The sequence below is a fragment of the Euprymna scolopes genome, chromosome 25 (assembly GCF_053919585.1).
Source record: "Euprymna scolopes isolate OS-2025 chromosome 25, ASM5391958v1, whole genome shotgun sequence".
NCBI lineage: Eukaryota > Metazoa > Mollusca > Cephalopoda > Sepiida > Sepiolidae > Euprymna > Euprymna scolopes.
The window spans coordinates 93,684,714-93,701,454 of record NC_136506.1 but is presented as its reverse complement, the minus strand read 5'-3'; the positions used below and the strand labels follow the sequence as shown (position 1 = coordinate 93,701,454).

Genomic DNA, 16,741 nt, shown 5'->3' with positions numbered 1-16,741 from the left:
AATATTGTCTTTATTTTTGATAGGGCTGCAACGATATTCGTTTACTATGGAGTGACCCTGAACGTTGGTGCTTTAGCGGGTAATGTCTACTTGAACTTAGCTCTGAATTCTTTCCTCGAAATCCCGGCCATTGTTTTTGCTGCCATTTTTCTGGACCGATTTGGAAGACGGAAAATTTCTATGTGGTTTCTAATCATCTCGGGTGTTAGTGGAATGCTTACCATCTTCCCATATCTTTATGCTTCGAAAGGTAAATGTCTTTTACTAACATTAATACTAGCAAATCATTCTTAATATATATATATATATACATATATATACATATATATATATATGTATATATATATATATATATATATATATAAGTATATATATATATATATATACATATATATATATATATATATATATATATATATATATATATATATATATATATATATATATGTTTTGAGAAAAATAGAAAAACCGAATGAAATTATTAAAATAATCAACGTTTCGTCCTTATTTCAGAGGACATCTTCAGGATATTGAAGCAAAAATGCAAGAAAAGAAAAAATGTACATATTTACTTAACGCATTTTTAAAAGTGTATATATAGACATTGAACAACCCAACCTTCCCATACGCACACATATGTTTGTCCTTCCCGACATGGGTAGGATTCAAAAACTGTTCTCTTTTTGCGTACGATCTATGACTTTTTCTTTTCTTGCATTTTTACTTCAATATCCTGAAGATGTCCTATGAAATAAGGACGAAACGTTGATTATTTTAATAATTTTATTCGGTTTTTCTATTTTTCTCAAAACATAACGTAAACCTCCGCTGGTATTTTTATTTTTTATACACACACATATATATATATATATATATATATATATATATATATATATATATATATATATATATATATATATAATGTATATATATATACTCTTATAAATTTGTTTGTTTTTGTGTATTGATATTCATATTAAAAACCCTTTAACTCTTGTTGCCCAACTCCCCACATAGTACCCCTGTAGCTTATGTCCCTGATAGTAGCCCCCTACATCAAAGCAGCAATGTGCCTTGTTTGAAGTGAAAATGTAATTATTAAAAACAAAAACAAAAATAACAAACCTTTCTTCTATTTATTAAAAAAAAAAAAACACAACTTTGTTATATATGGGTCGTGGAATTGCATTCATCTGCAAAAGATCTAGCTAATGTACATATTCTTTTAAACATTCATTTTAATTAATTCCCTATTAGATTTTTTTTTTTAGTTTTCTTATGGAATGATCATCTTTAGTTAACTATTACGTGTAATTACATTCATGTAGATATTCTACATGATTTATACTTGCATAATATTTGTGTAAAAAGCTTACAGTAAACACAAACCTCTTTCTATATATATATTTATGTATATGTATATATTTGTTTAAAAAGTTTTGCCCACCAAACTCCTCTGTCAGTTTTTGATTTACAGACATGAAACTTAATATATAGGGAATTTGAGCACATGCGAAACCTTACATTTGGGTTTTAGCCGGGTAAAATCAGTGTAAAAGTGTGAAAATTAAAAAAAAATGTAGACTTACGAGTTGAAGGCTGAATGACGGCATTACGAATATGCATGCATAACGTAGTAGCTATTGGTTCATGTTTTAATTTTTAGCCTTGCAGTAAAGATGTCTTCATAGATCTGGCATTAACGTCAAAGGAAAAAGTAAATTGTAAGCTTTGAATAAAAAAAAATGCAAAAATAAAAATAAAGAATGCAGTTTAAATTCCCAGAAGGAAAATAAAAAAAAAAATTAAGTTTAACCTATCGCAGACTTAGCACCTACATAATCGGACTTGTAAAAAGTTTATAATTACAAAAGAGAATTCATTTATATAAGGATTACAAAAAAGGCCTTAACTAAAATTGTAAAATAGAAATAGACTTAGCACTGCATAAGCCGATTTCGCAAAAGTCTTCAATTTTAAAACAGAATTTAACTATATAAGGATGAAAAAAGAAAGTCTTAACTAAAATTTTGTAAATAGAAAACGGGATCGTCAGCTATATATATAATGTGTATAACTCAGAATTTCCATATATATAATGTGTATAACTCAGAATGTGTATAACTCAGAATATATATATATATATATATATATATATATTTATATATATATGTACTAGAAGATGTACACAGCGTTACCAGGTATTAAATATAATTTTAAATTCCTTAAAAAAAATGAAATAAAAAACCCGGAATGAAGCTGACACATGTGCATGTGAGTATTACGTTTTTACCAAACAGTTAACTTCTTGTAAGTGAAAAAAAAAAACAAAAAAAAAAACAAACTCGAGCTGAGATCGAAACCAAAACCTAAAGACACTGAGTCAAGTACGATAACCATTAAGTCGGCTTGACACGATCCTTAAAAAGTGTTTCCAAATCTACTCTTTCTTAACATAAGGAAGCTGTCATGTGAACGATTCACGCATGTGCAGTCGTGAAACAGTTGACAATCAGAAAAAAATTCAATGATCCCCCACCAAGTACCAATTTTTCAATTTTGACCCCTTAGCAGCCCTTTTTTCCAGATGGAAACCAATTAAAAAGTAATCCTCATGCCTGAATACCCTATATATCAAATTTCAAGTGTAGATAAAAAATTTGTTGAGTATATAGGTTGAGAGCTGTCCTCACACACACATACACATATTCTCACTTATATATATATATATATATATATATATATATATATATATATATATATACATATATATACATGCATGTGTGTGTGAGCTTTGTACGGGTGAAAAATAAAAAAAAATGATTTAAATTTCAAACTATCTCTTCCAAAAGTAAATTTTTTAGGGACCATTCTTTTAAGGATCTTTAGCCGGTAAAAATAGTTTTTAAAGGGGCCGAAAATGGGTCAAGATTGAAAAAAAAAATCCTGATGCATTTTGTACATTCATGTTAGTTTATTTTTAATCAGTTCATATGCGTGTCATGTTGGTACAGTGGTAACGTCACCAGCTTTAAATGCTACAGTTTTGTTTTCAGTTTCGATTCTAGCTGATGGCACCCAAATATTTTTTTTTTTTTAACTTTGGAAATCACGACTCTATAATAATACATATGAAATCTGGACAAACAAAAATATTATATTTGAGCGTATTTTACGACCGGGCAAAGCCGGGCCCCCCCCTCCCCGCTAGTAAGAAGTTTCAAAGTTTTTTCATTTTAGTAAATGTTCATGGTGTATGACGTCATGATAAGGAAAAAAAAAAGACTATAAAAAGCAGAGAGCACATTCGAGAAAACGTGAGAGACGTCACAGCCATAACATGAAGTCATGTGTGGCAGGAGAATGAGGAAATAAGTGTCGTTGTTGCATGAAAAAGTGAGTTCGAGTTATTCTTTGTCTTGGTCTCTTTGGCGACGGACACTGTTACAACGTGTGGGTCTCATTTGTAAAAGCGCGTACAACATAACAATAGTACATGCGTTTGGGTACAGAAGTCGAATGAATATTAGTTGTTTATAGTGTATTCAACAGCGTGGCATTGTGTATGTATGTGTGTGCGTTTACCTTTGTTCTTGAAGTGTGTGTATAGCTGTGTGTCAGTTGAAGCTAGTATGTGAGTTGTTGAGTTCTTTCACCTTGACACCTGGTGCAAAGGCTGGAGTAGAATGTTCAGTAGTCATGCCTGGATTTATTTTGTTTAGTTCCATCAGCCAACTGTTTAAGGATCCCTAACTGATTTTCTTGACCATGACTTTTGAGAATTACTATGTTTTCACTGACTTATTGCATTCACAGATAGGTGTTAATTTTTGGAGTTTGGAAAAATTTCCATTGGTTGAACATTCTTTGATTTAACACGTTCATGTGAAAACTTGGTAGCTTTGGGTTGTAAGAAGTAATTGGAGAAGGAAAGAATGCAAAACAATCATCGCCATTTGCATTTTAGCATTCGTGAGAATCACTTTGCGATTATGTCACCACAGATCCGCTACGCTTTTAGAACGCAGCTTTTTACTGAGTTTGAATAAGTTTCCCTTTGTGCACCCTCACATTATTATCTTGTCTTCCTTTCAGACCAGTACTGGACGGCAACGGCACTGATCACGCTAAGTCGACTCACTGTGTCGGCCGCCACAGCATGTATCTATCTTTACACGTGCGAGCTCTACCCGACATGCATTCGAAATGCGTCGGTGGGATTCTTTGGTGCTTTTGCAAGGTTTGGTGGGATTCTATCACCGTACATCATGAATATCGTACGTATAAAAGATTTTCAAAACATTTTTTTTTGTTCATTTTGACATACATATTAAATTGGTGCAAAAATAATGTCGTTTTTTAACGTTCAACTTCAAAAGATCATAACTCCTTTCACAATAAACTTTATTAATCCAAATAAAAACCATTAGAATCGACACATATTTACCAATGAGAAAGAAGTTTATCTACCCCATTAGCATAGAAATCTGTGTTACAAGAAAAGGCTGCCCCCTTTTTCTTGTAAATAAGAAAAACATTAGATAAGTGGAAAATGAGATTAGCATAGACTGAGATTCGAACCGTGTAAGCAAGGTTCAGAAATAGATTCGGAGTTGGATGTTGGAATTTCGCTATTGTTAAATTTCATATAAAATAGTTTAGATATTGTTTGTTTGTAAAAAGAATTGAATTGTTCATTCTTTTATGGAAATTGAATTAAAAAAGGTCAGCTAAAAAAATAATGAACAATACAATTTAAAAATATATTGAAGAATAGGTTAGTGAGAATTTTTTGTCTGCAGAAGTGTGTTTTAGGAAAATGAGCCGAGCCACGTATGTTTAAGCCACGTGAGTTGATCAAGTTTGAAACCACACGTCTGACGTCATAGAAAAAAGGAATTCTCGATAATAGGAGCTAGGATTAGCAGAGAGAAGCAGGCAGTTGAAGATCGGAGGCAGTCAAGTCCGGATCGAACAGTCAGCAGAGTTGGTCAGACAAAGCTGACATGATTAGAGGAGGGTCCCTTTTTCTAAGGGAGAATGTTTAATCATGTAGAACGACTTTGAATTCCTTGACGTCACCATCATTCAACCGGTCGGTTTGATAATAAAGAAGTCGTCATGTTTTTGAAAACTGTCTCGTGTCATCATTCAACAGCAAAAGGTGATGTGTGAAACATCCTTAATATGAACTTTGTCTCCCTCATCGTTATTAAGAACTTTATGTAACTCTTACAAGAAATGTATCTCTGTCTCTTATCTTCTCAACCAGTTATAAATGTTTCCCTCAGTATTGTCACTAATGTTACTGTTAATATGATCTCCAATATGGACCCCTATGCAACATCTGGAGTCCAGGAAGCGATAAAGTCATTGAAGGTTAATTTGGCGTCATCTTGGCTTTTGGAGCATGCTTCGCACAAGAAGTTGTCAAGATGCTTGAAAAAGTGATAATCGGTGGGTGAGAGGTCTGGTGAATATGGTGGATGAGGCAGAGTCTCGTAGCCCAATTTTTTTCAGTTTCTGCAGGTTCCGTTGAACAACATGTGGACGAGTGTTGTCATAAGAGTTGGTCCTTTCATATTGACCATTCTTGGGCACATACGTTGGGCACATACATTGAAGCTTCTGGTGCATTTTGTCAATTTCTCGGCAGTACTTCTCCACTGTAATTGTTTCGCCTGGATTCAAGAAGCTGTGATAGATGAGACCGGCCACATACCATCAAACAGTCACCATAACTTTTTTTTGGTGCAATTTCGGCTTCGGGAAGTGTTGTGAAGTTTCTCCGGCATCTAACCACTGTGCCAAACATTGCTGGTTGTTGCAGAGGGTTCACTTCTCATCATATGTCACAATCCGCTTAAGACATCGGTTGTTTTTATTGCACAGAAGGAATGTAGAAGACACTTCAAAACAATGATTTTTTGATTATCATTCAGTTCATGTGGCACCAACTTTTTTGACTTCCCTATTGGCTTTAAATGATGAACGACTGAGTGGTTGACCTCGAGTTCAACAACAACTTCTCGTGTGGTTTTGTAAGGATTGGCTTCAATTAAGGCTTTCAAATGTTCGTTATCAACTGCAGATGGTCGGCCGCGACTATCTTCATCTTTGAAGTTCTCGTTACCATTGCAAAATTTCTTGAACCACAGTTGTGCCACACGTTCGTGAATGTAAATTTCAAATGTTTAGACCAGAAATTGTCTGAGTATTTTGGTAGAGAATGCAGAGGTCAATTTTTTAAAACTTTGACCCCTATTATGACCCCTTAACATTTATTGTTTTGGACTCAAATCAAGTTATTAAGTTAGATCCATGTCCAAGGGACCTATATCTAAAATTTCAAGTGTTTAGATCCAAAATTGGTGGAGGAGTTTGGTAGAGTTCTCAAAGGTCAAATCGTTGAACTTTGACCCCTTAACAGCCGAATTTCTGGCCGAACCCGATCACAGATTTTCCCAAATCTTCATACACTGTATATCAAATTTTGTGTCTGTAGACTAAAAATTGACAGAGTTATTGCGTAGGGAAATGTACACACACACACACACACACACACACACACACACACACACACACACACGTTCACTTTTATAGATATACTAGCATGGGTGCTCGGCATTACCCGGGTATTTGATTTGGAGGTGTATGTTGAGAAAAAAAAAAGCGGTCAATTTTTTAACTTTGACCCCTATTATAACCCCTTAACATTTATTGTTTTGGGCTCAAATCCAGTTATTAAGTTAGATCCATGTCCAAGGAACCTATATCTAAAATTTCAAGTGTTTAGACCAAAAATTGGCGGAGGAGTTATGTAGACTTCTCAAAGGTCAAATCGACCCCTTAATTGCCAACTTTCTGGCCGAAAACCAATCCCATCTATTTTCCCAAATCTCAATACCCTGTATATCAAATTTCGAGTCTGTACACTTAAAATTGACAGAGTTATTGCGTAGGGAAATGTACACACACAGATACACAAACAGACAGATACACAGACACGTTCACTTTTATAGATATACTAGCATGGGTGCCCGGCGTTGCCCGGGTGTTTGGAGGTGTATGCTGAGCAAAAAAAACTAACAAAAAAACGTTTAATTTTTTTTAACTTTGACCCCTATTATGATCCCTTAAAATTTAAAACCTATATCTAAAATTTCAAGTGTTTAGACCTCAAATTGTCGGAGGAGTTTGGTAGAGTTCTCAAAGGTCAAATCGTTGAACTCTGACCCCTTAACAGCCAAATTTCTCGCTGAAACCTGATCACATAGATTTTCCAAAATCTTCATACCCTGTACATCAAATTTCGAGTCTGTAGACTAAAAATTGTCAGAGTTATTGCGTACGGAAATGTACACAGACAGACACACAGACTCGTTCACTTTTATAGATATATAGATAGATAGATATAGATAGATAGATTTAGCTATGTATATCTTATTGTTTGACAGAACGTACCTGAAGAATATCGGAAGTTAGATCAGTTGAAACATTCCATGCAAGATGAGAACCGTAGTGGAAATAATCCAAAAATTCTCCATCTCCATATAAAACATTACGAAACAAATTACGAAAAAATGTCAGTATAATTTTTCACTGAAGTTGCTCAGTTGTAAGATATCGCATTTTGTTTTTGTACTTTTGTCAGTCAAATGTGGTTCCTGGTCGATTTGGAAAAAGTCTCCCTTTAATGGTGATGGGTTTAACCTGCCTCGTCGCAGGGATTTCATATTTCTTCTTGCCTGAAACGGCAAATCAACCGATGATGGACACGATTGAAGAAATGATAAAGAACGAATACAGAAAAAAACGGTAAGATCATTTCTTTTTTTTTTTTTTTACATACCTTTAGAAGTGTCTCCCATTCTGTCTGAACCCTGAGTTTGTTCAGCTTCCTTCATCCCCCACTCAAAGATGGAAGTTTCTAGGGAATATCAAATTCACAAGCAGTCTCCAGTTGCATGTGTAGATAATTATGAAACTAATTTTTGCAGTTTATTTGTAGTCTTCCTATATACAGCACCTGGTATTTTCCAAATGGTCACTCATCTGATATATATGGCATCTTATTTACGGCATAATCTTGTTGACATATCAGTTCCCATGAGATCACCAAAGTTAAGCAGCGTGGAGTCTGGTCAGTACTGAAATGGGTGACCATTTGGGAATTCCAGGTGAAATATGTGCTCTTCACTTATCTTGGCATTGTTTCCAGTTGTCCTAGACCTCTCCTTGCCACTGGACTCAAGCAGTGCCAATTCAGGAGAGGTGTGGTTAGGGATTGCGCAACGCTTGTTTCACACTTACATGTGCAGCTACCTTTACAGGGGGTATCCATTGTCTTTTGAGACTAAATGGAGTCTTCACCCATCTAATACTGACCAGGCTCAACGTCACTTAACTTTGATGATATAACGAGAACCACTGTATTAACATGATTAAGCCGTATAACAAAGAAATCCTTGCAAGGAAGTGATGTCATCCTTTCCTATAAAGCACCTCGTATTCAGTTTGTCCCGATCTTTAAAAAATGTTTTCAAATTTACTTATTCCTAACACAAGGAAGATGTCATGCGAATGATTCGCGCGTGCATAGTCATGAAACAGTCGACAAAGAAAAAATAAAAATCCGATGACGCCCAAGTAATAATTTTTCAATTTTGAACCTTTAGCAGCCCTTTTTTCCAGATGAAAACCGATTAAAAATTTTCCACATGTCACTTCACTTTGATGACATAACCAATATAATAATATGGTTATGTCGTGTAATAAAAAAATGCTTGCAAGGAGGTGATGTCATCCTTTCATATAAAACATTTGGTATACACAAATGGTCACCCATCTGATATTGACCAGGCTCAACATTGCCTTATTTTGCTGATCTAATGAGAACCGATGTGTCAACATGATTTAACCTTTTATGGTTGAGGAATAAAACAACAAAGATATTTCATGATTACATTTTAGTTTCTTATAGATATTCACATTTCTTTACTTGTGTTAACTTATAATGGAGTCAAGTGCCAGATTTGAAAATTAACCTTTATTAATCACTCTACCAAACTCCTCCGACATTTTTTGGAAATTTTAGATATGGGTTCCTTGGACATGGATCTAACTTAATAACTTGATTTGAGCCCAAAACAATAAATGTTAAGTGGTCATAATAGAGGTCAAAGTTAAAAAAATTGACCGCTTTTTTTTTTTTTTTTTGCTCAACATACACCTCCAAACAACCGGGCTGAAATGCTAGTATCTATAAAAGTGAAAGTGTCTGTGTGTGTGTCTGTGTGTCTGTGTACATTTCCTTAAGCAATAACTCTGTCAATTTTCAGTCTACAGACTCGAAATTTGATATATAGGGTAGTGAGATTTGGGAAAATCTTTGTAATCCGTTTTTGGACAGAAATTTGGCTGTTAAGTGGTTATTTCGCTGATCTAATGAGAACCGATGTGTCAACATGATTTGACCTTTTATGGTTGAGGAATAAAACAACAAAGATATTTCATGATTACATTTTAGTTTCTTATAGATATTCACATTTCTTTACTTGTGTTAACTTATAATGGAGTCAAGTGCCCGATTTGAAACTTAACCTTTATTAATCGCATATTTTTTTAATAATTTGTTAAGCTACATCTGTTATAATACTAAATGTGAACTAACCAACGCATGTTTTCCCAGAGCTATCCTATAGTAGATATCTCACTGCTGATGCAATTCTTTATCTATATAAAAGCCAAGTACGTCCAAGGATGGTGTACTGCTGCCATATCTGGGCAGGAGCTGCTAAAAACCGCCTATCCTGCCTTGACAGAGTACAAAATAGACTTCGTAGCCTAGTGGGGGATGCCCTTTTCTCTTCCCTGCAACCTCTCTCCCACAGAAGAGACATTGCAAGCCTGTCATTGTTTTATCGTTACTTCCATGGGAAGTGCTAATTTGAGCTCCAATCTCTGGTCCCCCCTCGCAAATCTTTCACAAAAAACACCCGGCTAACTGAAACCACTGTCAGTAATTTTCCCCACTCTTTATCTGTGCTTAAATCAAAACGTAGATTCCATGAACAAAGCTTCTTTCTTTCGCCCGTGGAACTCTCTTCTGTTTGCCTGTTTCCCACCTGACCACAACTTGGATGTCTTCAAGTCCAACATAAACAAATTCCTGTTCAACCGTCCCCCCCCCTTAAGTAAGACACTTTATCAGATCTCTATTACTAATGATTACTACGATATTGTCCCATTGATTACTGTACACGAGTGGCCTCAGGGCCTTGATAAGCGGTGACTCATAGTCTAATTAGCAGGTTGCCTGGTCATAAAATATGCATAAATATTACATTTTCATTCATACAGAAACTAAGACATGTGCATGCGAGTATTGTTATTTTTTTAAACAGTTCACTTCTTGAAAGTAAAAAAACAAAAAAATACTCGAGCTGGGATTAAAACCAAAACCTAAAGCCAGCGAGTCAAGTACGATAACCTTTAGACCAGCTTGCCACGATCTTTAAAAAGTGTTTTCAAACTTACTTATTTTTACCATAAGGAAGTAACCCTTTTTCCGGATGAAAACCGATTAAAATTTTTTCCAGGTGTCAGAATACCTATATATCAAATTTCAAGTCTGCAGATCAAAAATTCATCAAGTATATAGGTTGCGAATTGTGTTCACACCCACACACATTCTCACTTTTATAGATATACTAGCGTGGGTTACCCGGCATTGCTGGGGGTTTCGAGGTGTGTGCTCTTAAATCAGAAAGGAACACAGGGAGCGGGGGGGGGGGTAAAAAAGGGTTTGGTAATTAGGTAGGATTGAACCCGAAGCCCTGAGGCGAAGTTGGAAAATAAAATATGAGGAAAACATAACACGTTAACCATTCAGCCAGCCAGAATGCGTTATTGAAGTTTGAACTTATTTAAGTAATAAGAGAATCGACAGGTGCGCGCATTTAATGACGTACAGTAGAAGTCTTAGAGTTAACGATGTAAGCAATAGCTATTCAGCAGTTAACATTTTCTGCGGGACAGTTTTTAATGAGGTCAATAACCTGGTTTGTTTGTTTTTAACTAACTTTAGGGAAAACCAGCTCCCCTTTTATTAGGGGGAGTGTCTTGTCTCAAAAAGAAAGCAACCGTCTGATATGACGATAAGCCGACATTGACCAAACGTTAAATCGCTTTCTAGAGACCACTGGCCATCGGCCAATGATTCGAATCGAGTTTCGCTTTTTTTTTATACCGAAAAACGAAAGGAACACGTGCCGATCCGAAAATGTCTATTAATGTATATTAAAACATATGCTAGTTCTGCGATTAAAGTCTATTTTAAACTTTATCCTGCCAACCATAGAGTTAACTTTTCGATTTAATTCTTTTAATTAATATAAGTTTATCATATCTTGTAGACTACACAAATAATGTTTAATGTGAAAGCAATATATATGAACTCTGGAAATAAATCTAGTTAGTTTAATGCCAATATTCGATCAATTCAAATTTGGAATAAAATTATAAATTCTACACTACATCAAAAATTATGTTCCATTTAAGGAAAAAATGGTAGAAAAATAGGTTAATGTAGTTTGCTTGAAGCATTGTTTAATGTGTATATAAAATAAATTTGGGTTTATAGGAGGCAGAACAATGTAGAAATTTTAACGGATAGACTCAAACTGAAGCAACTTAAAATATAATAGTAGAACCAGCTATGCAGTTTCATTTTTTTTTTTTTAATTTAATAATTTTTTTCAAGCTGGGAACCCTAACCCGACATCTTACCTGTAGTTTCATATTTATTGATTCATTACATGCGTGTATATATGTACAATTATGTGCATATATATATATATATATATATATATATATATATATGAAACTACAGGTGGGATGCCCCAACCCCAGCTTGAAAAAAAAATGATTAAATTAAAAAAACAAAAACAAAAAAAAAACAGCCAGTTTAAGCACTGTAAAAGTGGTGGACGGATGTTTGTTTAAATAGACATTCGGACAGATTATTTGCGGGCATCGCTTCCATGGTTGAGTGGGAGAATTGCCGACTGTCAACACGCCGGTTCTAGGTTCAATCCTTGGCTTGGGAGTGGTGCTAGTCTAATGGCACTGATGAGTTGTGATACAACGAAACAGGACTGTATGTCGATGACTACAAATATATATATATATATGTATATATATATATATATATGTATATATATATATGTATGTATATGTATATGTATATATATATATATATATATATAAAATAATGGATTTTACCGTCATTGGATGCTTTTCATTTCACCTGGCTGTCCATTCACGTGAAATCTCCTTTTTCTTCACCATATTCCCTCTGCTTCACTTTTTGTCATCAAGTAAAATCTTTGACTTACTTGCAGTTTCATCAAATACTTTTGTATGGAAAATCCAATCCCGCATTTTGCTAATTCCTACCCTCTGATAAGAAGGAAAGTATTTCTTCGAAACTCCGCGAATTAAGGACTATCCACTTATTAAGTGTTTCCTTTTCAGATTAAATATGTTTTTAACTCTTTTTCAAAGTGTTTTTTTAACATGTTTTATTAACTATTTGCTCTTATATATATATATATATATATATATATATATATATATATATATATATATAAATTTTTTATTTTTTTACATAAACAGTAATATGTTACTACACAGTCATGAGCATATTTTGGTCAGCTTGTTTACAGTAACTACAGACCTCATCCAGCGGTCTAACTTATATGAAAGCAACTTTGCAAAGTTTGCTTTCATATAAGCTAGACTGTCGGATGACGTCTCTAATTACTGAAAAGTAGTTGACCAACACATGCTCATGACTGTGTAGCAACACATTACTGCTTATGTAAAAACAAATAAAAGTATACCTTGCTCTACTTCGGTATTGAGCACTATTGTATTAACCTCCTTGTACTTCACTGATTACCTCCCCCCCACTGAAAAATAACAAACTCAAAATTATACATAATATATATAATTTTGAGGTTGTAATTTTTCAAAGGTAACGTAACCAGAGAAGTATAAGGAGGTTAATACAGGAGTGCTCAATAATTTTACATGTTATATGTTCTTATTTGTATCAGGTAGTCAGGGGGCATATCCCTGATGCAATATTTTGGGGTGTCTTCCCTTCATCAGGCATGTTTTATACATTTAAGGAACAATGGTGGTATAAAGGTTAAATTGGTAACTGGATGAGGGTCTGCAGTAATTGTCATCAAGGACCAAACATAATAAGTGAAACGATTTTTTTTATTTTTATTACATTTTCAACCCAAACAAGGCACATTGCCACTTTGGTGTAGGGGGCTACTATCAGAGGTAATATCTACTGGGGTACTATGTGGGAATTTGGGCAGCAAGATGTCTGTTCATGTTACACTTGAACTTCTGCACGTCAGTACACTTGGGGAAACAGGGACCTGGAATGGAATTCCAAAGTCTAGCAGTTCTGGGGAAGAAACTACTGGAGTAGAAAGATCTTTTACATCTAGGGATCTCTACTGTGTGGGGGTGAGATTTAGCTGCCTGTCAGATTTGTCGAGGGTGTTTACATCGTGGGGGCACAAGTGCTTGCAGTTCGACAGAAATTCTCCATTAAAATACTTGTAGAACAGGCAGAGAGATACAACTTTTCGTCGATGGGACAGAGGCTGAAGCTTAGATGCCAGTTCAGGGCCTATCAGATTGGTGACTCTCTTTTGAATCTTGTCTAGGAGCGAGAGACTAGTAGTAGATGCTCCAGCCCAAATATGACAGCAATACTCCATACATGGGCGAATGGTGGCCTTATAGAGGTACAGGATACTTTCGGGTGTTAGTAGCTTTCTAGCATGGTAGAGAGAGTATACCTTCTTTGCAATGGCCCTGGCAATGCTTTCAATGTAATTGTTCCAACTCATGTTTCCTGTGAACAATAGGCCAAGGAGTTTGAAAGATGTACTCTCAGATAAAGTGTCATTGGCCATTGCTATTGGTGGTAGAGAAGGTTTCTTGTAATTATTGAAGGAAACTAGTTTAGTCTTACCGGCATTGAACGTGACCATTCATTTTTGTCCCCATTCCACGACAGATTGGAGGTCATCCTCTAGTGTTTCTGCCAATTCTTTAGATATGGTTTCCTGTCGTGCCTATTATAGTGTGTGGTGCCATCAGCATATATACCCATCTCAGAGGCAATTTTGTTGGGGAGGTCATTTATGAATATTAGGAACAACCCTTGGGGCACTCCCGCATTTATATCATATTGTTTAAATGTACGACCGTCGAGAACAATCTGGATTTTTCTTTTATCTAAGAAGGATTTAATTATGTTAAGTATTCTACCAGTGATACCGTATGATCTGATTTTCCTGAGAAGACCCTCATGCCATACCCTGTCAAAAGCCTTAGATATATCTAGAGTTATCGCTTTGCCCTCCCCGGCTTTGTCCAGTGAGTGGTATATACGTTCACGTGTATAATTTTTCTTTTACTCTAATTTATCACATAAGCAGTTACTGTTTGAGACCATGCATACGAGGACACTGTGTGATGAGATGAGTATCGAGATGACCCCTAACATTACATCTAAATTTGTACATGTTAGTTAGTCAGGGAACCAGGTAACAGAGAAGGAATTCCAAAACCTGGCAGTTCATAGAAAGAAACTATTAGATGGCATCTAGGAGCATATAGATTGAAGGGGTGGGATTTTGTTGCTTGTCAAGTTATGACAAGAGGGTACAAGTGCTAAATATTCGTCATAGCACATTCCATTAAAGTACTTGTAAATCAGATACAAGGATGCAACACTGTGGCGATGGGACAGAGGTTGGAGCTTGGTTAATAGTGCGGGACCTATTAGGTTGGTGACTTCTTTTTGGGATTAGTGGTAGATGCACCAGCCCAGATAATGGGGATTGAGGGGTGATGTTAGTAAAACAGAAATCAGTGAAATCACATGTGACCAAGATAAAGATAACTCTTCCTGTTTTGGAAGTACACTAATTAATATCATTCTCTCAATCCACCACTTGCCACAAGCTACAAGTTGATATGTCAAAATAAAGACAGTGTTTTCATGAACTGAGCGAGTCCTCGAGTTATTAAATATATATTCGTGCACATTTGGGAAAAGTGCAGGATAACAATTATACATACATTTTTTTTTTTTTTTTTGCAGTCACTTATAATATAACATTTTTATCTTTTTTAGCGGGAAAACACCGGAAGAAATTGAAGAGACTCATGAACTCCAAGTGTAAAAAAGAACAACGAAGAAAGCTAAAGGGTTTAGCTGTACATGCAACTCTAACCCTAACCCTAACTCACACCTTTTAAAAATAATGAAAAAAATAAATTATGCTTCACTTGTCGTAGCATACGTAGGATAATGTCTGAATTGGTGAAATTAAAATAGAAATAAGAAAGAAACTGTCGTAATCTGAAAAGTTAAAAAAAAGCAAAAAAAAAAAAATTGCAGCAATCTTTATAGAATTGGAAAAAAAAATAGACGGAAAAAGAAAAGTCTCATTATGGAAATAGAGGGAAGATTTTCTTTTTAAATATATCTTAGATAGTGAATGGATGGAGTGTCTGACTTGCTATTTGTTTTGTCCCCTTTCCTTAAACAATTGAAAGACAAAACAATAACGTTTTAATTAATGAAGTTAAAAAAGAAAAAAAAGAAAGCATCTTAATCTGAACAGTTGGAAAACGAAAAAATAAAACAAACAAAAAATACAAGCAATCGCTATAGAATAGAAAAGACAAAAGCAGATGAAAAAAGAAAACGTCTCATTATGGAAATAGAGTGAAGGGTGTTCTTTTTTTTTTCAAATTCATCTTAGATGGTGAATAGGTGGAGCATCAGACTTGCTATTTGTTTTCTCCTTTCCCTTACATCTTAAACACTTGAAAGAGAAAGCAAAACCTTTGAAGTCGTATGATATGTTTAAGGAATTTTTAAAAGTGCACCTTTCTGTGAAAGAAACTATTAGAGTAGAAAACAGGAATTTTTAAAAGTGTACTTTTAGACCTCTTCAAAATTGACCTTTTTCTTCAAACATATGGAAACTGCTATTATTCCCATTCTCCAAGGTCTAAATTAGCTAAATATACTTTATCTGTGCCTAAACCTAAACGTAGATTCCATGAACAAAGCTTCTCTCTTAGAACTGCACGCCTGTGGAATTGTCTTCCGTTTTCCTGCTTTCCGGCTGACTACAATATGGTTGTGTTCAAGTCTAAAGTAAATAAGTTCTTGATGAGCCGTTCCATATAAGTTATCAAATTTACCAAATTTTCATTACTAATGATTACTATATTGTCCAATTTCTACTGTACACTCTTTAACCCTTATCCTTGAGTGGCCTCTGGGCCTTGATAATGTGGTGATGCCTATGTAAAAAAAAAAAAAAAAAAAAAAAAAATATACCAGTTATTGTGATCTTAGACCTTGGCTATGCCTGCCTCAAGAGCCATGTAATTTTATTGTTGACGTTTTTCAAAAACGCTGCAAAATTTGGGATATTATGTCCTTATTTTCATTGTAGCTTTCCAGAGGTTGATGCTATAGCATTGAAAGTGGTACCAAATGAAAGCTAATAAAATTTTCTTGCATATGGTAGTAAGCACAATAAAACACATGAACACCTGTGTAAATTTTAACTAATTTTAATGCACAAACATATATATTTTTTATGCTTGGAAAGGATGCCAT

General features: G+C 34.8%; 1 protein-coding gene across 4 annotated transcripts in view; it reads left to right on the top strand.

Moving 5' to 3' along the window:
* Nucleotides 1-15,813, top strand: part of LOC145247518 (organic cation transporter protein-like) — a 139,891-nt gene extending 124,078 nt beyond the window's left edge. For all 4 annotated transcript variants that reach the window (XM_080109334.1, XM_080109337.1, XM_080109336.1 and 1 more), the window contains 4 exons: nt 24-250; nt 4,096-4,277; nt 7,655-7,818; nt 15,236-15,813. In XM_080109334.1, the coding sequence (XP_079965460.1) occupies nt 24-250; nt 4,096-4,277; nt 7,655-7,818; nt 15,236-15,284 (622 nt within the window). In that variant the 3' untranslated portion in view covers nt 15,285-15,813. The remainder of the gene's footprint in view (nt 1-23; nt 251-4,095; nt 4,278-7,654; nt 7,819-15,235) is intronic.
* Nucleotides 15,814-16,741: the final 928 nt, after the last annotated feature.